Below are 22,105 nucleotides of genomic sequence, written 5' to 3'. Positions count from 1 at the left end.
CATAACTTGTCAACCATAATGACTGTCTCGTTTTTCACCAGTTCCGTAAATCTAACACAGGAATTACATCTGCGGCAACATAATGGCTTCCCAGAGAGACGTACTCTTCCTGATCTTTCTGCTACTGATTGTTAACAACCAGTTTTCCAGAGCCCAACATTGGTCTCATGGTTGGTATCCAGGAGGGAAGAGGGAACTGGGTTTGTCCCAGTCTCCCGAGGTGAGTCCTACTGTCTTTGCGTTTCTGAACCTTTGTACAATCTCAACTCCTTCATGTGAACATACCAGTCAAGAAGGGGTTTAGGCAACGCATTCAATATCAATATTGATTAAAATATGCCATCTAATTAATGCTCTTAAGAGATTATCACTAAAAGACAGTTGATCGGCAGCATGTTAGCATAGTGGTTAGCACAGTTGCTTCACAGCTCCAGGGTCCCAGGTTCGATTCCCGGTTGGGTCACTGTCTGTGCGGGGTCTGCACATTCTCCCCGTGTGTGTGTGGGTTTTCTCCGGGTGTTCCGGTTTCCTCCCACAGTCCAAAGATGTGCAGGTTAGGTGGATTGGCCATTCTAAATTCCCCTTCGTGTCCAAAATGGTTAGGTGGGGTTACTGGGTTACCGGGATAAAGGGGGTAGGGTAGATGCGTGGGGCTTAAGTAGGGTGCTCTTTCCAAGGGCCGGTGCAGACTCGATGGGCTGAATGGCCTCCTTCTGCACTGTAAATTCTATGATTCTATGAAAATCCTGGAACATAAACTCAAAATTCTGGAAATGGCCATTCTCTGTGGCAAGAGAAATAGAGTTAACTTTTCAGGTCAATGACCATTGATCAGAACTGGGAAACATTTGGGATGTTCTGACAGATTATAAGCAAGCACAGAGCCAGAGAAAAGAAGGATATAGAGAACAAAAGGAAACTGATCTGGTGGAAAGGATGGCTGATTTAATGGTGAAAGGGGTGATTGTGAAAGGGACAAGAAGAAAAAAATAAAAGCAGCAGCCCCCGAGAATCTGGAAAGAACAGACGCAGGTTCACCACTGTTCAAAAAAGTGGTGGTTATTATCTGGTACCACTGAACTCAATGTTGAGTCCAGTAGCTTGTAAAGGTAATAACCAGAAGAGGAGGTGATGTTTCACCAGCTCTCATTGAGCTTCATTGGAACTGCGTAAGAGGCAGGAGACAGAGGTCAGAGTGGGATGGAGAGTTAAAATGGCAGGTGACTGGAAATTCAGGATCTCATAAGCAGAACAATCACCCGATATGTGTTTGGTCTCCGCAATGTGGGAGATTCAAGCTGGTGTAGTGCAAGAAGAATGGGAGGGAATCTCATAGAAACATACAAAATCCTGATGGGACTGGATAGGCTAGATGTGGGAAGAATGTTCCAGACGTTGGGGATGTCCAGAACCAGGGATCACAACCTAAGAATAAGGGGGAAGCCATTCAGGACTGAGATGAGGAAGAACGTCTTCTCTCAGAGCGTTGTGGACTTGTGGAATTCTCTACCACAGAAAGCTGTTGGGGCCAGTTCTTGGATGTATTCAAGAGGGAGCTGGACGTGACGCTTGAGGCTAAAAGGATCAAGGGGTACGGAGAGAAAGTGGGAGTGGGATACTGAATTTGCATGATCAGCCATGATCATATTGAGTGGTGGTGCAGGCTCGAAGGGCTGAATGGCCTCCTCCTGCACCTATGTTCTGTGCTTATATGTTTCTAAGTCATACTTTGGTGAAGAAAGAATATTTCTCTTTTATATTACAGGTTTCAAATGTTGAAATGGAAAGATAAAAATGGGTTTCACCTGGCCACAGTGCCAGGTAGAATTTCTTTTTATAATTAATTCTCAGGCAATGGATTAAGGGTAAAATAGTAGCTCAAATTGCTAATTTGTTCAAGGAGCCACACATGCAAATGAACATGCAAACATAGGAGCCACTCGGCCCTTCGAGCCTGCTGCACAATTCAATGGGATCATGGCTAATCTGATTGTAACCCCACATTCCTGTCTACCCCCAATAATCTTTCGCCCCCTTGCTTATCAAGAATCTACCTCTGCCTCAAAAATATTTCAAGAAGAGAGTTCCAAAGACTCGCAACCTCCTGAGAGTTAGAATTTTTCCTCATCTTTGTCTGAAATGAGCGACGGTGACTTCTAGTTCTAGGTTCTCCCACAAGGGGAAACATCCTTTCCACCCCTCAAGATCTTAACTGTTTCAATCAAGTCACCTCTTACTCTTCGAACTTCCAGTTGATACAAGCCCAGCCTGTTCAACCCTTCCTCGTAAAACATCCTGCCCATTCCTGGAATTAGTCAAGTAAACCTTCTCTGAAGTGCTTCTAAACCATTTACATCCTTCTTTAAATAAGGAGATCAATATTGTTAACCATAGTCCAGATGTGGCCTCACTAGTGCTCTGTCGAACTGAAGCATTTCTTGCTACTTTCACATTGAAATTTCCTCACAATAAATGATATAATTCTATTAACCTTCCTGAGAACTTGCTGTAGGTGTGCACTAACCTAGATCCCTCTGCATCTCTGAGCTCTGCAATCTCTCACCATTTATTCTTCCTGCCAAAATGGACAACTTCACACTTTTTCACATTATACCCTATTTGTCATATCTTTACCCAATCATTTAACTATATATATATCTCTTTGTAGCCTCCTTATGTCCTCCACAACTTACGGTGCTACCTATCTTTGTGACATCAGTAAATTTAGCAACCCTAGCTTTGGGTTTCTTCATCCAAGTCATTTATATAAATTCTGGCCTTGGATGATGGTCTGTGTGAAATTTGCATGTTTTCCCAATGTTTGCGTGGGTTTCCTCCGGCTGCTCCGGTTTCCTCCCACAGTCCAAAGATGTGCAGGTTTGGTTGATTGGCCATGCTAAATTGCCCCTTTTGTGATCAAAGATGTGCAGGTTAGGCTATGAGGTTCCGGGGATACGGCGGGGGAGTGGGGCTGGATGGAGTGTTCTTTTGGAAGGTCAGTGAAGATTCAATGGGCTGAATGGTCTCCTTTTTGTGCAGCATTATTCGACGATTCTATGTGGGCATTGCTTGCAAGGGTGACATTTTTGCCCTTCCCTCCTTGCCCTCAGGAAGGTGAAGGGTAGCACGGTGGCATAGTGGTTAGCATTGTTGCCTCACGGCACCGAGGTCCCAGGTTCGATCCAGCTCTGGGACACTGTCGGTGTGGAGTTTGCACACTCTCCCCGTGTTTGCATGGGTTTCGCCCCGTTAACCCAAAGATGTGCAGGGTAGTGGATTGGCCATGCTATATTGCCCCTGAATTGGAAAAAATGAATTGGGCACTCTAAATTTATTTTAAAAAAGGGAAGGTGCTGTGCCTTGTTCTTGAACTGTGTAGCCTGGTGTCAAACATGATGCCACAGTGTTGTTAATGTAGGGACTTCCAAGATTTTGACCAAACAACGATGACAAAATGCTGATGTATGTCCAAGGCAACCTGGCGTGTGTCTCGGTGGGAAAAAGGAATGTGGCATCTCCCATGAGTCTGGTACTCTTATCCTCCTGGTATCCCAAGCCAATAGAGGTCATGAATTTGGGATGTGATGCTGATGTTGTTTGACTGTATATGATGGGGGAGATTGAGACCTAGTGTAATGTCACTGGACTCGTAACCCAGAAGCTCTGGGCGCACTGCTATGGGGGACACAGATTCAAATCCCACCACGTCAACTGGTAGAATGTAAGTTCAATTAATACATTTGGAATATAGAGCTAGTCTCAGTAATGGTGAGCATGAAACCATCATCTATTGTTGTAAAAAAGCTGGTTCACTAATGTCCTTTAGGGAAGGAAATCTTCTGTCCTTACCTGGTCTGGTCTACATGTGACTCCAGACCCACAGCAATATGGTTGACTCTTAACAGATCTTGTATGTGGCCCAGAAAGCCACCCAGTTCAAGGTCAACAAGTGTGGGTGTGATCCCATGATAGAATTTAAAAAACACAAAGAATCATAGAATTTACAGTACAGAAGGAGGCCATTCGGCCCATCGAGTCTGCACCGGCCCCTGGAAATAGTACTCCACTTAAGCTCACACCTCCACCCTATCCCTGTAACCCCACCTAACCTTTTTTTTGGACACTAAGGGCAATTTATCATGGCCAATCCACCTAACCTGCACATCTTTGGACTGTGGGAGGAAACCGGAGCACCCGGAGGAAACTCACGCAGACACGGGGAGAACGTGCAGACTCCGCACAGACAGTGACCCAGCCGGGAATCGAACCTGGAGCTGTGAAGCAACTGTGCTAACCACTGTGCTACCGTGCTGCCCGAGGAGCAGGAGATAACTCCTTTTTTTAAAAAGTGCGTAGGGGGGTTGAGGGAGAACTAAACTAAGGATGAAAGGTGATTGGAAAAGTCCAATTGAATGTTTCTTGTTATTCCCCAGGTTTCAGAAGAAATCAAGTTATGTCGAGGAGACGGTTGTTTATCCCTGGGAAGTCCACGTAAAGATGTTATAAGGAGCATTGTGGTAATTTCAAAATTCTTACTGGTTGAGGAAATAAACATAGTGACTTGCAAAAGTAAACTCATTTCAAAAATGTGTAAAGGTTTCTAACTGTGCTTTGCTCATAAGAGAAGGATTAATGAAGAAACCGTGAGTTTGTACTGCACAAACCCACAAGCTTCACAGAGTTGTGTTGAGAAAGGGTTGCAGTTAGGTGGAAAGTCCAAAGAAATTGGGATTGTTCTCCGTACAGCGGAGAAGGTTAAAGAGAGATTTATCGCACATGTTTAAAATGAGAGGGTTTTTGACAGATACAGGAAAAATGATTCCAGTGGTGGTCATTGACTTTCGGAAGCAAAGTACTGTACGCACCCGTCAGCATCAACGGGGCCGAGGTGGAGATGGTTAGCCATTTCAGATTTCGAGGGAAACACATCTCCAAAAATCTGTCCTGTTCCACCCACGTAGACGCTACCACCAAGAAAGCATAACAGCGCCTATACTTCCTCAGGAAACTAAGGAAATTCGGCATGTCCACATTAACTCTTACCAACTTTTACAGATGCACCATAGAAAGCATCCTATTGGGCTGCATCACAGCCTGGTATGGCAACTGCTCAGCCCAAGACCACAACAAACTTCAGAGAGTTGTGAACACTGCCCAGTCCATCACACGAACCTGCCTCCCATCCATTGACTCCATCTACACCTCCCGCTGCCTGGGGAAAGCGGGCAGCATAATCAAAGACCCCTCCTACCCGGCTTACTCACTCTTTCAACGTCTTCCATAGGGCAGGAGATACAGAAGTCTGAGAACACACACGAACAGACTAAAAAACAGCTTCTTCCCCACTGTCGCCAGACTCCTAAATGACCCTCTTATGGACTGACCTCATTAACACTACACCCTGTATGCTTCATCCGATGCCAGTGCTTATGTTGTTACATTGTTTCTGTTGTGTTGCCCTATTATGTATTTTCTTTAATTTCCTTTTCTTCCCATGTACTTAATGATCTGTTGAGCTGCTCGCAGAAAAATACTTTTCACTGTACCTCGGTACAGGTGACAATAATCAAATCCAATCCAATCCGAGAGCAGGTTTAAGGTAATTGGCAAAAGAATCATAGAAGATAAGGACAAGAGTGGCCCTCGAGTGAGGGTGCTAAATTGGGGGAAAGCTAACGACAGCAGAATTCTGCAAGAGCTGAATAATGTGAATTGGGAGCGGCTGTTTGAGGATAAGTCCACACGTTGTTTTGTAAAACATTTTATTAAGGTATTTATAATTTTATAATAATAACAGTAAACAGTACAAATACAGTTAAAAACATAGTGCATAAAGCATCTCCATCCCTAAGAAATCCCACCTACCCTAAACAGAAAATAGCCTAACTCCCCCATGTTAGCCAGGTCGCTAACCCAGATCTCTGATTTTGGGAGCTTCGAGTCCCTCCACACTAGCAATATCCGCCTCCGGACTGCCAAGGAGACAAAGGCCAAGATGTAAGCCTCTCGCGCCCCCTGGACTCCAGGAGCTGCCGACACTCCAAAAACCGCCACCTCCGGACTCGGCACCACCCTTGTTTTTAGCACCATGGACATGATCTCGCAAATCCCTGCTAGAATCCTCTAAGCTTTGGACATGTCCAGAACATATGGACATGGTTTTCTGGCCCTCCCGCACACCTCACACACTTGTCCTCTATCCCAAATTGTATCAGGCTGAGCCTGGCACATGATGAGGATGTGTTGACTCTGCTCAAAGCATCTGCCCACAAGCCCACCTCTATCTCCCCCCCTCTCCCACCAGCTCCTCCCCATTTACACTTTAGCTCCTCTATCTGAGTTACCTCCGATTCCATGAGTTCTTTATAGATATCAGAGACCTTCCCCTCTCCCACCCCCGTTCTAGAAACTACCCTGCCCTGTATCCCCCCGCGGCGGTAGGAGCGGGAAGGTTGAAACCGGCCTTCGCACAAAATCTCTTACCTGCAGATATCGAAACCCATTCCCTCCCGACAAATCAAATTTCTCCTCTAAATCCTCCAAACAGGAAAGCTCCCATCAATAAATAGATCCCCCAGCCTCTCAATCATTGCTCTCTGCCATCTCCGAAAACCCCCATCCAGCCTCCCCAGAACAAACTGGTGATTGTTACAAATTGGAGCCCAGACCGATGCTCTCCTATATTTCTTCCACTGCCCCCAGACTCTCAGGGCCACCACTACCACCAGGCTTGTGGAGTATCGGGCCGGCGAGAATGGCAGAGGTGCCGTTATCAATGCCCCCAGACTTGTGTCCTTACACGATATTGCCTCCACTCGCTCCCACACCGACACCCCCCCTCCCCCACCACCCACCCACTACCCACTCCCTAATCATGGCTATGTTTGCTGCCCAGTAATAGTTGCTAAAGTTCGGCAGCGCCAACCCACCCTCCCCCCGTCTACGCTCCAGCAGCACTTACTTCACTCGCGGGGTTTTACCCACCCACACAAAACCATAAACTCCTTATTTACCCGTTTTAAAAAAGGCCTTTGGGATAAAGATGGGGAGGCACTGGAAAACAAACAGAAATCTCCTGGAGGACCGTCATTTTCACGGTCTGTACCCTCCCTGCCAGTGACAGCGGGAGCATGTCCCACCTTCGAAAGTCCTCCTCCATTTGTTCCACTAGCCGGGTCAAATTTAGTTTATGTAACAGCTCCCATTCCTGTGCCACCTGGATTCCCAAATAGCGGAATCTCCCTCCATTAAATCCACACTTGATATGTGGGAGTTTTTTAAAGACCAGTAGATTAGAGTGCAGGACAGGATCTCCCTGTGAAAATGAAGGACAGAAATGGCAGGATTAGGGAACCATGGGTGACAGGGGAAATTGTGAGACTAATCAAAAAGAAAGAAGGAAGGTCTAGGCAACTAAAAACAGAAGGAGTTTTTGAAGAATGTTGGGAAAGTAGGAACAAATGCAAATGGAGAGTTAGGAGGGCTAAAAGAGGCCATGAAATGTCATTGGCAAGCAGGGTCAAGGAAAATTCCAAGGCCTTCTATACTTTTGTAAGGAGCAAGGGGGTAGCTAGGGAAAGAAGAGGTCCATTCAAGGACAAAAAAGGGAATTTATGCATGCAGTCAGAGGAAGTAGTTGAAATTCCTAATCAGTACTTTGCATCAGTATTCACCATGGAGAGGGACATAACGGACGTTGAGGTTAGGGATCGATGTGTGAACTCTGGAACATGTCAGCATAATGAGGGAGGAATTGTTGGGTATCTTAAAATGCATTAAGGTAGACAAGTCCCCAGGACTGGATCGGATATATCCCAAGTTGCTGGGAGAGGCAAGAGAGGAAATATCTGGGGTCTTAACAAATATCTTTGCATCATCTTTGACCATAGGTGAGGTTCCAGAGGACTGGAGAATAGCCAGTGTTGTCCCTTTGATTAAGAAGGGAAGCAGAGATAATCCAAGTAATTATAGGCCGGTGAGCCTGACATCAGTGGTGGGGAAGCTTTTGGAAAAGATACTCAGGAACAGAATTTACTCACATTTGGAAGCAAATGGAATTGTTAGTGTGATAGGCAACATAGTTTTGTGCGGGGAAGGTCATGTCTTCCCAACTTGATAGAGTTTTTTTGAGGAGGTTACAAAATCAATTGATGAGGGAAAAGCTGTGGATGTCGTCTACATGGACTTCAGTAAGGCATTTGACAAGGTCATTCATGGCAGACTGGTACAAAAGGTAAAGTCGTTTGGGATTCAGGGTGTGCTAGCTAGATGGATAAAGAACTGGCTTGGCAACTGGAGATAGAGAGTAACAGTGGAAGGGAGTTTTTCAGAATGGAGATCTGTAACTAGAGGTGTTCCACAGGGATCAATGTTGCTTGTAATATATATAAATGATCTGGAGGAAAATGGTCTGATTAGTGCAGATGACACTAGGTGGAATTGCAGATAATGAAGGGGACTGTTGGAGAATACGGCAGAATATAGATTGGAGAGATGGACAGAGAAATGGCAGATGAAGTTCAATCCAGCCAAATGCAAAGTGATGCATTTTGGAAGATCAAATTCAGGTGTCAATTGTACAGTAAATGGTAGAACCTTTAGGAGCATTGACATACAGAGGGATCTGGGTGTTCAGGTCCATAGTTCCATGAAGGTGGCAATGCAGGTGGACAGGGTGATCAAGAAGGCAAACGGCATGCTTGCCTTCATTGGCTGGGACATTGAGTGTTGGCAGGTCATGTTGCAGATATGTAAAACTTTAGTTAGGCCACATTTGGAATATTGAGTGCAGTTTGGTGGCCACACTGCCAGAAGGACGTGGATGCTTTGGAGAGAGTGCAAAGAAAGTTTAGCAGGATGTTGCCTGGTCTGGAGGGTGTTAGCTATGAGGAGAGGTTGAATAAACTCGTACTGTTTTCGTTGGAAAGACGTAGGCTGAGGGGAGTCCTGATTGAGGTATTTAAATTTACCAGAGGTGTAGACAGGGTGGATAGTCAGGAGCTATTTCCAAGGTGGAAGACTCAATTAAAGGGAGCACAGGTTCAAGGTGAGAGAAAGTTTAGGGCAGATGTGTGGGGGAGGTTTTTTACGCAGAGGGTGGCGGGAACCTGGAACGCGTTGCCAGTGGAGGTGGTGAAGGCAGGCACGATAGCAACAATGTTTAAGATATATCTTGCTAGACACATGAACAGGCAGGGAATGGAGGGATACAGACCGTTTGGGCAATAAGTAGTAGGTCTAAATAGGAATCTGGATCCCTGCAGGCTTGGTGGCCCGATGGGCCTGTTCCTGTGCTGTAATATTCTTGTTCTTTGTTCTCAGGAAAAGCTGCAAGTTGTTATCCATCGAATTCCTACAGTGCAAAAGGAAGCCATTTGGTCCTTTGAGTCTGCACTGAGCCTGTGAAAAGCACCTTACCAAGGCTCAAACCCCCACCCTATCCCGGTAACCCCACTTAACCTACACATCTTTGGACACTATGGGCAATTTTAGCATGGCCAATCCACCTAACCTCATCTGAAGTTATTCTGTGATGTGCACTGTCTGAAAGGGTGGTGGAAACAGATACAATAATAACCTTTAAAATGGAGTTGATAAGTACTTGAAAAGGGGAAAAAAAGAGGCTAAATACAGAAAGAGATGGGATGAGAATAATTGGCGGCTCTTTCATGGAACCAGCATAGCTGTATCACCTCCTTTTGTGCCTTGTCATTCTGTGAAAACATGTAGTCAGCCAAAGAAGGGCAAAGGAATTAATCAAGAAGGGGACATAGAGGATGAGAGTAAGCTTGCAGGGAACATAAACACTGACTGTTAAAATTTCCATAGGTATGTGAAGAGAACAGGATTGGTGAAGACAAATGTAAGTCCCTTAAGGTCAACAACAGTGGAATTTATAATGGAGAATGAAGCCTGTGCTGTACATTTCTTTGTTCTTTGAAGAAATGGTTGAGCGACTAAACACATACTTTGGTTCTGGCTTCACAATGGAGGACACAAATAAGATACCAGAAATGTTGGGGAATGCGGGGTTTAGTCAAAGGGAAGAACTGAAGGAAATCAGTATTAAGAGGGAAATTGTGTGGGGGAAATTGATGGGATTGAAGGCTGATAAATCCCCAGGGCCTGATAATATACATCCCGGGGTACTTAAGGAGGTGACCCTAGAAATAATGGATGTATTGGTGGTCATCTTCCAAGACGCTACAGACTCTGCAACAGTACCTACACATTGGATGGCAGCTAATGTAGTCCACTATTTAAAATGGGAAGTAGAAAGATAAATGGGAATTCGCAACCAGTCAGCCCGATGTCAGTAGTGGGAAAGATTTGAGAGTCCATTATCAAAGATTTTATAGCAGTGCACTTGGAAATGAGTGGCAGAATCTTAGTCAAAGAGTCATCCAAACTCAAATGTTAGCTCCAGTCTCTTCCCACAGATGCTGTCACACTGCTGAGCTTGTCCAGCATTTTCTGTTTTTAGTTAAGGGAAATGGCATGTTGGTCTTTATAGTGAGAGGATTTGAATCCAGGGGCAGGGATGTCTTGCTGCAATTATACATGGCTTTGGTGGGGCCACACCTGGAATATTGTCTGCAGTTTTGGCCTCCCTACCTGAGGAAGGATGTTCTTCCTCTAGAGAGAGTGCAGTGAAGGTTTTCCAGAATGATTCCTGGGATGGCAGGGCTGATATATGAGTAGAGACTGCGCTGGTTAGGATTCTATTCGCTGGAGTTTAGAAGAATGAGGGGGGATCTCAAAGAAGCCTATAAAATTCTAACAGGACTGGATAGGGTAGGTGCAGGAAGGGTGTTCCCGATGGTGGGTATTTCCAGAACCAGGGGGCACAGTCGAAGGATACTGGGTAGACCATTTAGGACTGAGATGGGGAGACATTTCTTTACCCAGAGAGTGGTGAGCCTGTGGAATTTGCTACCACAGAAAGCAGTTGAGGTCAAAACATTGTATGTTTTCAAGAAGGAATTAGACATAGCACTTGGGGCTAAAGGGATCAAAGGATATGGCAGGAAAGCGAGAACAGGTTACTGAGTTTGATGATCAGCCATGATCGCAATGAATGGCAGAGCAGGCTCGAAGGGCTGAACGGCCTTATGTTTCTATGTGTGTTCATAGAATAATAGAATTTATAGTGCAGAAGGAGGCCATTCGGCCCATCGCGTCTGCATCGGCCCTTGAAAAGAGTACCCTACTTAAGCCCAAGCCTCCACCCTATCCCTCTAACCCAGTCACCCCAACTAACCTTTGTACAATAAGGGGAAATTTAGCATGGCCAATCCACCTAACCTGCACACCTTTGGACTGTGGGAGGAAACCGGAGCACCCGGAGGAAACCCACGCAGACACGGGTAGAAAGTGCAAACTCCACACAGACAGTCACCCGAGACCCTGCAGCTGTGAGGCAGTAGTGCTAACCATTGTGCCCCACCGTGCCGCCCCCGTGTTGCTGATGTTCATATGATTCTAGTCCTGAAGGTTATACCTGAAACAAGAATAGATATCATATAGAACTGTGGGCATGCATGGGTTGGAAGTATCTTAGAACATAGAACAACATAACACAGTACAGGCCCTGTGGTGTGTACAGTACAGTACAGTCCACGATGTTGTGCCGACCATTTATTGTAATCTAAGATCAACGTAACCTGTAACCCTTCAATTTTACTGCTGTCCACGTGCCTGTCCAAGAGTCGCTTAAATGTCCCTCATGACTCTGACAGCCCCACTTCTGCTGACAGTGCATTCCACGCACCCACCACTCTCTGTGTAAAGAACCTACCTCTGACATCTCCCCTATAACTTCCTCCAATCACCTGAAAATTATGTCCCCCTGTGACAGCCACTTCTGTCCTGGGGAAAAGTCTCTGGCAAGCCACTCTTTCCATGTCTCTCATCACCTTGTACACCTCTATCAAGTCACCTCTCTGCCTTCTTCGCTCCAGTGAGAAAAGCCCTAGCTCCCCCAACCTTTCTTCATAAGGCATGCCCTCCAGTCCAGGCAGCATCCTGGTAAATCTCCTCCGCACCCTCTCCAAAGCATCCACATCCTTCCTATAATGAAGCGACCAGAACTGGACACAATATTCGAAGTGTGGTCTAACCAGGGTTTTATAAAGCTGTAGCAAAACCTTGCGGCTCTTAAACTCAATCCCCCTGTTAATGAAAGCCAACACACCATACGCCTTCTTAACAACCCTATCAACCTGGGTGGCAACTTTGAGGGATCTATGTACGTGGACCCCAAGATCCCTCTGTTCCTTCACACTTCCAAGAATCCTGCCTTTAACCCTGTATTTAGCGTTCAAATACAACCTTCCAAAATGGATCACTTCACATTTATCAAGATTGAACTCCATCTGCCACTTCTCAGCCCAGCTCTGCATCCTGTCAATGTCCTGTTGTAACTTGCAACAGCCCCCGATACTATCTACAACGCCACCAACCTTCATGTCATCGGCAAACTTATTAACCCACCCTTCCACTTCCTCATCCAAGTCATTTATTAAAAACACAAAGAGCAGAGGTCCCAGAACAGGTCCTTGTGGGACACCACTGGTCACCGACCTCCAGGCAGAACACTTTCCATCCACTTCCAGCTTCCAGTTTGCGGGCCCTAACAGCATTCTATTCACCATGGATGTGCAATCTCCGTACACCTCCATCCCACGCCAGGATGGCCTGAGAGCTCTTCGCTTCTTTCTCAAAAAGAGGCCCGGACAATTCCCATCCACCACCACTCTCCTCCGCCTGGCTGAACTCGTTCTATCTCTCAACAACTTCTCCTTTAACTCATCCCATTTTCTCCAAATCAAAGGTGTAGCTAATGGGTACCCGCGTGGGTCCTAGCTACGCTTGCCTTTGTATTGGGTATGTGGAACATTCCTTATTCCAGGCCTACCTGGGTCTCCTCCCACAACTCCTTTACCGATACATTTGGTGCCGCTTCATGCTCTCATCCGGACTTGGAAAAATTCATCAAAGACCAAAGAACAAAGAAAAGTACAGCACAGGAACAGGCCCTTCAGCCCTCCAAGCCCGCGCCGACCGAGCTGCCCGTCTAAACTAAAATCTTCTACACTTCCGGGGTCCGTATTCCTCTATTCCCATCCTATTCATGTATTTGTCAAGATGCCCCTGAAACGTCACTATCGTCCCTACTTCTACCACCTCCTCCGGCAGCGGGTTCCAGGCACCCACTACCCTCTGTGTAACAAATTTATCTTGTACATCGCCTCTAAACCTTGCCCCTCGCACCTTAAACCTATGCCCCCTAGTAATTGACGCCTCTACCCTGGGAAAAAGTCACTGACTATCCACTATGTCTGTGCCCCATATAATTTTGTAGACCTCTATCAGTTCCCCCCTCACCTCCTTCGTTCCAGTGAGAACAAACCAAGTTTATTCAACCTCTCCTCATAGCTAATGTTCTCTATACCAGGCAGCATCCTGATAAATCTCCTCTGCACTCTCTCTAAAGCCTTTACATCCTTCTGGTAGTGTGGCGATAGACTATTCCCCCCGACAGTATCCAAAGGAGTATACTTGTTCGAGAGGGGGACAACCACAGGGGATTCCTGCACTGACTGCCTGCCCCTTCTGGTGGTCACCCATCTCTCTGCCTGCACCTTGGGTGTGACCACATTTATATAACTGCGATCTATGACGCTTTCTGCCACCTGCATGCTCTGAAGTGCATCCAACTGCTACTCCAACCCAAGCATGCGGTCTGTGAGGAGCCCCAGTTGGGTGCACTTTCTGCAGATGAAGCCATCAGGGATGCTGGAAGCCTCCCGGACCGGTCACAACTCACAGTCAGAGCACTGCACCCCTCTAATTGACATTGCATTAATTAATTAGTAGATTAAATTTTAAAAAAAATTTTTTTTTTTAAGTTGCTGTTAACTATGTTTCCCAGCACTAGATTTCTGTTATAAATGTAAATGCTAAATACAGTACTCTCCGGTCTCTGGCTTAGATACCTCTCCAAATTTTGATTAAGTAATTAATTAATTATGTTTAAATAGTTTAATAATGTTTAATTTTTAAATTTAGTGCAGATTCCCTACCAGCCAATCAGGTCACAGCTTTCCTGTGACGTCACTTTTCAGCCCCCCCCCCCCAGTCGGATCACTCAGAATAGCAGAATATCTATCATTTATCTGTCCCCAAGCTGCTGCCTGGCTCTGTCTCTCTCTCTCTCTCCCGCTCCCGAAAATGAAGGCCGCTGGAACCTGGGGTAAGATTTTATATCACCTACCTTCCCAGGCTGCTCCCGGAATGCACTTCGCTTCACTTCCAGCTTCCACCCCTCCATCACTTTCACCTGGTCCATCTCAGACACTTCCCTTCCCTTCCTTGATCTTTCTGACTCCATATCCACTACAGCCCACTGACTCCCACAGCTATCTGGACTACAGTTCTTTGCACCCTACACCCTGTAAGGACTCCACCTCTTTCTCTCAACCCCTTCACCTCCATCGCATTTGTTCCGATGATGCCACTTTCCAAAATGGTGCTTCGAAAATGTGTTCCTTCTTTCTCAACCGTGATTTCCCACCTACAGTTGTTGACAGGGCTCTCAACAGTGTGTGGTCCATCTCCCGCACCACTGCCCTCGCTCCCGCCCCTCCCTCCAAGAACAAGGATAGAGTGCCCCTCATTCTCCCATTTCATCCCACCCAGCTTCCGTATGCAAAGCATAATCCTCCACCATTTTCGCCAACTCCAGCGTGATGCCACCACCAAACACATCTTCCCTTCACTCCCTCGGTCAGCATTCCGCAGAGACCATTCGCTCTGAGATAATCTAGTCCATTCGTCCACCATACCCAGTACCTCTCCCATCACCCAAGGCATCTTCCCATGCAATCGCAGAAGGTGTAACACCTGCCCTTTTACTTCTTCCATGCTTAACTTCCCAGGCCCAAAACACTCATTCCAGGTTAAGCAGCGTTTCACTTGCATCTCTTCCAATTTGGTCTACTGCATTCGCTGCTCTATATCGGAAAGACCAAATGCAGACTGGGTGATCGCTTTGCTGAGTACCTTCGGTCTGTGCGCATTCAAGTCCCTGACCTTCCCGTTGCTTGCCATTTTAACACAAGACCCTGCTCCCATGCCCACATGTCTGTCCTTGGCTTGCTGCAATGTTCCAGTGAAGCTCAACGCAAACTGGAGGAACAACATCTCATCTTCCGGTTAGGCACGCTACAGCCTTCCAGCCTGAACATCAAATTCAACATCTTCAGATGATTAGCTCTGCCCCACCTTGACCCATTTATTTTCATCCCATTTCGTTTCAACTGTCTTTTACCATTTCTCTCTTTCTTAATATATATCAAACACACCCCCTCCCCCCTGTCTTATCAACCTTTCCTTACCGTTTCTCCTCTTTGCTTACCCCTTCCCTTCCCCCACATCTACATCTATCACAGTTCATCCTCTGATGTCAGTTTCTCTGCTGTTTGACCTTTCACATCTTTTGTTCTCTCTGGATACTGCCATTAGCACTCTTTCCCCTTGGTTTCTGTGGCCATTCGCACCCGGTTTTCCTGGGTTTCTGTGGCTATGACTCATCTTTCATTCTCACTCCACAGTATAAATATTTCCCATTTTCTCTGTCTGTTAGCTTCGACAAAGAGTCATTGGACTCAAAACGTTGGCTCTTATCTCTCCCTACAGATGCTGCCAAACCTGCTGAGATTTTCCAGCATTTTCTGTTTCGTTTCCATTCACTACTAGCCAATTCTGTATCCAGGCAGCCAAATTTCCCTGTATCCCATGCCCCCTAATTTTCTGAATGAGCCTACCATGGAGAACCTTACCAAATGCCTTACTGAAATCCATATACACCACATCCACTGCCCGACCTTCATCAATGTGTCTCGTCACATCCTCAAAGAATTCAATAAGGCTTACGAGGCATGACCCGCCCCTCATAAAGCTATGCTGACTATCTTTAATCAAACTATGTTTTTCCAAAAAAATCATAAATCCTATCTCTCAGAATACTTTCCAGTATTTTGCTCACCACAGATGTAAGACTGACTTCTGTAATTCCCAGGGCTTTCCCTATTCCCTTTCATGAACAGGGGAAGAACATTTGCCTCCCTCCAATCATCCAGTACTGCTCCAGTGGAGAGTGAGGATGCAAAGATCATCACCAACGGCTCAGCAATCTCTTCCCTCGCTTCCCGTAGTAACCTTGGGTATATCCCGTCAGGCCCAGGGGACTTATCTATCCTGATGCTTTTCAAAATTTTCACACATACTCCTCCTTAATATCAACCTGTTTGAGCCTATTAACCTGGTTCACACTGTTCTCACGAGCAACAAGGACCTTCTCTCTGGTGAATACTGAAGCAAAATATTCATTTACGGCCTCCTCTACCTCCTCAGAGTCTAGGCACAAGTTCCCTCCACTATCCCTGATCGGCCCTACTCTCACTCTGATCATCCTCTTATTTCTCACATAAGCGTAGAACGCCTTGGTGTTTTCCCCAAGCCTTCTGTCTCTCCTAAGTCCATTTTTGAGTTCCTTCCTGGTTACCTTGTAACCCTCTAGAGCCTTGCCACATCCTTGCTTCCTCAACCTTACGTAAGCTTCCTTCTTCCTCTTGACTAGATGCTCCACTTCTCTTGTCATCCAAGGCTCCTTCACCTTACCATTCCTTCCTTGTCTCAATGGGACAAAACTATCCAGCACTCGAGCAAGTGCTCTTTAAACAACCCCCACATTACTGTTGTGCATTTCCCTGAGAACATCTGTTCCCAATTTATGCTCCTCAGCTCCTGTCTAATAGCAGTAATATCCCCTCCCCCAATTAAATACCTTCCCACTGAGACATCTGACACCTAGCCTGGTTCATTGTCAAGCACCAAATCCAATATGGCCTCCCCCCCGTAGTCGGCCTATCTACATATTGAGTCAGGAATCCTTCCTTGGCACACCGGACAAAATCTGCTCCATCCAAACCATTTGCACTGAGGAGGTTCCAGTCAATATCAGGGAAGTTGAAATCACCCATGACAACAACTCTGTTATCTTGCACTTTCCAAGATCTGCCGCCCAATCTATACTCCATCTCTCTGCTGCTATTGTGGGATCTATAGAAAACTCCCAATAAAGTGACTGCTCCTTTCTTGTTTCAGACTTCCACCCAGCATAGTGGTTAGCACAATTGCTTCACAGCTCCAGGGTCCCAGGTTCGATTCCCGGCTTGGGTCACTGGCTGTGCGAAGTCTGCACGTTCTCCCCGTGTGTGGGTTTCCTCCGGGTGCTCCGGTTTCCTCCCACAGTCCAAAGATGTGCAGGTTAGGTGGATTGGCCATGCTAAATTGGCCTTAGTGTCCAAAATTCCCTTAGTATTGGGTGGGGTTACTGGGTTATGGGGATAGGGTGGAGGTGTCGGCTTTGATAGGGTGCTCTTTCCAAGAGCCGGTGCAGACTCGATGGGCCGAATGGCCTCCTTCTGCACTAAAACTTTGATGTCTTTACTGACTCAGTAGACAAACCCTCCTCAACTACCTCCTTTTCTGCACTCTCTTATTAACAGTGCCACGCCCCCTCCTCTTTTAGCTCCCTCCCTATTCTTCTTAAAACATCTAAACCTCGGAAAATTTAACAACCATTCCTTCCTCTGTGAAATCCATGTCTCCGTAATGGCCACAACATCATAGTTCCAAGTACTGATCCATGCTCTTAATTTCATCTCCCTTATTCCTGACACTCCTTGCATTGAAGCAGACACACTTTAACCCATCCCACGGAGAACAACTTTGCCTTATCAACCGCCTATCCTTCCTCACAGACTCGCTGCATACTATTTCTGCCCGTTCAACAGATACCCTATCCTCTGATCCATATCTCTGGTTCCCACCCCCCTGCCAAACTAGTTTAAGCCTTCCCGAAGAGCTCTAGCAAACCTTCTGCCCAGGATATTGGTGCCCCTCCAGTTCAGGTGCAACCCATCCTTCCTGTACAAATCCCACCCTTCCCAAAAGGTATCCCAATGATCTACACACCTGAAGCCTTCCGTCCTGCACCAGCCCTGTAGCCACGTGTTCAGCTGCACTCGCTCTCTGTTCCTTGTCTCACTTGCACGTGGCACCGGTAGCAATCCTGAGATTACTACTCTGCTCGTCCTGCTCTTTAGCTTCCAACCTAACTTCCTAAAATAGCTTTTTAAATCCTCATCCTTTTCTTAGCTATGTCATTGGTGCCAATGTGCACCACGACCTCTGGTTACTCCCCCTTAAGATTCCTGTAGACTCGATCCGAGACATCCCTGACCTTGGCACCCGGGAGGCAACATACCTTCTGGGAGTCTCGTTCGTTTCCCTAACCATTGAGTCTCCTATCACTATCGCTTTTCTATTCTCCCCCCTTCCCTTCTGAGCCACAGAGCCAGGCTCAGTGCCAGAGACATGGCCGCTAGGGCCTTCCCCTGATAGGTCCCCCCCTGCAACAGCATCCAAAGCGGTATACTTGTTTTGAAGGGAAACGGCCACGGAGGATCCCAGCACTGTCTGCCCGCTCCCTTTCCTTCCCCTGACTGTAACCCAGCTACTCTTGTCCTGTGCCTTGGGTGTAGCTACCTCCCTTTAACTCCTCTCTATCATCCCCTCTGCCTCCTGGATGATCCAAAGTTCATCAAGTTCCCTAACGCGGTCTCCGAGGAGCTGGAGTTGGGTGCACTTTCCGCAGGTGTAATTAGTAGGAACACTATGAAGATTATTAATTATCTTTATATTGGAAATAAGTAAAGGATATCTTTAGATCTGCATAAATGTGAAATGATCTTAACTTTGTTTTTTCTCCCCATTTGCCTCCCTGTCTACTTCTTAACATCAGACTGATATGTTGGTGCAACAGATTCAAAAGAAGAAATGAAGTCCACCTTCTTTTCTGATTGTCCCTGATGTAAATTGTAACCCATGAAGCTTGAATGAGTGAAAACATTTTTCCCCAAAATATGATTTTAAAATCTGCAACAAGTCTGTGTCAAATATTCGAAGGTTCCTGCTCCAATGGCTTGAGGACTATCAACAGATACCGTGGGGCAGTTGTGTGGTACAAATTCAAACTCTACAAACCGCATTCTCTTTCTGACATCTTAGTTCGCATCTTGTGAAATAAAGGACTTTATTTTGCTACATATCAACACCAGCTCTCAAATGTCGTTGTTTGGATATGACAGATACTCAACAAGATCGGTAAATGGGTGGTTGGTGCTTTATTTTATTGTTAATTGTTATTCCAACTTTTGGCAATATTTCACATTCTATATATGTCTGAAAATCTTGACAAGTTATCACTTGTAACAATTTAGCATTAAAATATGCTGTATTCAATGTGTATGGGCATTGGTCGTCAGGTAACAATTCAGCTTTTCGGGTCTTGCCTTGGTAACCTGGCTTCTCTGAGTGCACACATTAATCTGAAGAGTTGATGGTCCTGATGTCACATGAGGGGTCCATAGCACAGCTCTCTGCAACAGGGGAACACAACAACTATGAACTATTGTCTACATGCACGTTCAATGCCATTATATGTACCATCTCCAATATCGATAATGGACATATTTATAGAGGTGTGCAAGGCACTTAGAATAATCCTGCTCCAAATGAGCACAAGTAAGAAAAAATATATATAAATAGCTTAATGCAAATTTGGGGGAAAAGAAATATCATTAAAACTATTCCAATTCTAACGTTAAATTCTGTGCTTGTTTCTGAAGTGCAGAATGCTGGACATTCAGTGCCAGTGCCAAGCATTCATGGGAAGCGTGGGTTGATTGTACAGTTTCCTTCACCCTGCCAACAGGGCAGCACAGTGGCACAGTGGGTTAGCCCTGCTGCCTTACGGCACCGAGGTCCCAGGTTTGATCCCGGCTCTGGGTCACTGTCCGTGTGGAGTTTGCACATTCTCCCCGTGTTTGCGTGGGTTTCACCCCCACAACCTAAAAATGTGCAGAGTAGGTGGATTGGCTATGCTAAATTACCCCTTAATTGGAAAAAATGAATTGGGCACTCTAAATTTAAAAAAGAGAATATTAGTAATACCAATGGGCAACGAACACCAAGGAAATTGTCAATAGGAGTCATGCCTAGATAAATTATTCACTGTAGCTACTTTGGACATGGAAGTTCTGCGAAATGATCTCAAAGTCCTTCTGTGCTCCAGGCAGTTGCGAAAGTCTAGCTAATGAGACATGTGATCTCGTTTCTATCTTCGGGCAGCACGGTAGCACAAGTGATTAGCACTGTGGCTTCACAGCACCAGGGTGCCAGGTTCAATTCCCTGCTGGGTCACTGTCTGTGCGGAGTCTGCACGTTCTCCCCGTGTCTGCGTGGGTTCCCTCCGGGTGCTCCGGTTTCCTCCCACAGTCCAAAGACGTGCAGGTTAGGTGGATTGGCCATGCTAAATTGCCCCTTAGTGACCAAAAAAGGTTAGATGGGGTTATTGGGTTATGGGGATAGGGATAGGGCAGACTCGGTGGGCCGAATGGCCTCCTTCTGCACTGTATGTTCTCAGGCACAGTTGCTAATTTGAGATCTTGACTGCCCAACTATGTTTTTAAAATTATTTTGCGGAATATGGGTGTAGTTGGCTAAGCCAGAATTTGCTGCCCATCCTAATTGCCCTTGAGAAGTTGGCGGTGAACAGCTGCAGTCTTCCTGGAGCTGCATAATTACAACTTGAATTGACGACTGGACCATTTCAGGGGGCAGTTAAGGGTCAACCACATTGCTGTGGACCTGGAGTCACATGTAGGCCAGACCAGGTAAGGGTGGCAGATTTCCTTCCCGAAACAGCATTAGAGAATCAGATGGGTTTTTATGATAACCGCCGACAGTTTCATGCTCGCCATCACTGAGTTTAGCTTTCATTTCCAGATTTTATAACTTCATTGAATTTAAATTCCACCAACAGCAGTGGTAAGATTTGAACCTGCGTACCTAGAGCATTAGCCTGAGATTCTGGACTAGTAACTCGGTGGCATTAGCGCTGCGCAATCATCTCCCAATGATGCCACTGTCTCCCAACCATGAATATTTTTAAAGCTGGTCTAAGGTGGCATTTCCACATTAGACGTCCTTGTGGTTCCCTCAGTGACACTTCTAATTATATGCTAAATATGTACTGAATCCTGCACTGTATTATGTCATAGAATCCATAGGACAGAATCTCGACAGAGCAGTAGAAGGCTATTCAGCCCATCAAGTCTGCACCGAACCTCTGAAAGAGCACCTTGCTCTATGCCCGTAACCCCACCTAAGCTGCACATCTTTGCACAATAAGCGGCAATTTTATCATGGCCAATCCACCAAACCTGCATACCTTTGGACTGTGGGAGGACACTGGAGCACCCAGTGCAAACTCCACACAATCACCCGGTGTTGAGCCGGGGTCCCTGGCACTATGAGGCAGTAGTGCTAACCACTGTGCCAGCGAGCCACCCGCATGCCCATGAAGATTAATGGCTAGCTTGAAACTCTACAAAGTCTGGGATGTTTAGAGCCACAAGAGATGCACCCCTTGCCCTGTCAGCCCGATTGAGTTTTGGAGCTTGGTGGAGGGGGAGGTCTTGTTTTCCCATTCTCAGCACCATCAAGTCCCCTAGATCTAAACAGGAACATGAAGCTCTGCTCAGCTTGGCCTGCCAGGAGCATCTTTTGGGAATAAAATTTGATGTAAAGTAGTGAGCTCCCAAAATTCTACTTACGCACTCTTGGCAGGTTTCTCACATGGGAATTTTATTAATTCAGCTTTAATTTAATCTTCACAGAAAGCAGAAATCTTGTTTTTTTAAAGTGTAGATTAGAAATGATGTTCGTGCCGGATGGTTTGGTGGGTTTGCACTTTGTTTTAAAGCTGTACAATCAACTGAAACATGCAGAAAATATCTTTCTAACTGAAGTCAAATTAATGGAAATTAATTTTGATTTTAGTTGATGGAAAATGTATAAATGCAAAATGCCACTTGAGCTGGTGGATCTCATATAATCTCCTACCATAGACCACTCCACTCAACCCCCCTCACCCCCAAATGACCTCCCATAGATTCCATAGAATTCCGACGTT

General features: G+C 46.0%; 1 protein-coding gene across 4 annotated transcripts in view; it reads left to right on the top strand.

Annotated features, from left to right (window-relative positions):
• gnrh2 (gonadotropin-releasing hormone 2) overlaps positions 1-19,371 on the top strand; it is a 37,742-nt gene extending 18,371 nt beyond the window's left edge. For 2 of the 4 annotated variants that reach the window (XM_072497609.1, XM_072497610.1), the window contains exons 2-4: positions 42-220; positions 4,434-4,517; positions 9,322-9,438. In XM_072497609.1, the coding sequence (XP_072353710.1) occupies positions 83-220; positions 4,434-4,517; positions 9,322-9,405 (306 nt within the window). In that variant the 5' untranslated portion in view covers positions 42-82 and the 3' untranslated portion in view covers positions 9,406-9,438. Of the gene's footprint in view, positions 1-41; positions 221-4,433; positions 4,518-9,321; positions 9,439-9,828; positions 9,863-18,871 lie in introns of those variants that run through there. The other 2 variants (XM_072497612.1, XM_072497611.1) reach the window with 2 other exon arrangements.
• Positions 19,372-22,105: the final 2,734 nt, after the last annotated feature.

The sequence above is a fragment of the Scyliorhinus torazame genome, chromosome 3 (genome assembly GCF_047496885.1).
Source record: "Scyliorhinus torazame isolate Kashiwa2021f chromosome 3, sScyTor2.1, whole genome shotgun sequence".
Lineage (NCBI taxonomy): Eukaryota > Metazoa > Chordata > Chondrichthyes > Carcharhiniformes > Scyliorhinidae > Scyliorhinus > Scyliorhinus torazame.
Note: the sequence above shows the minus strand (reverse complement) of the source record. Positions and strands in the feature narration are given on the sequence as shown.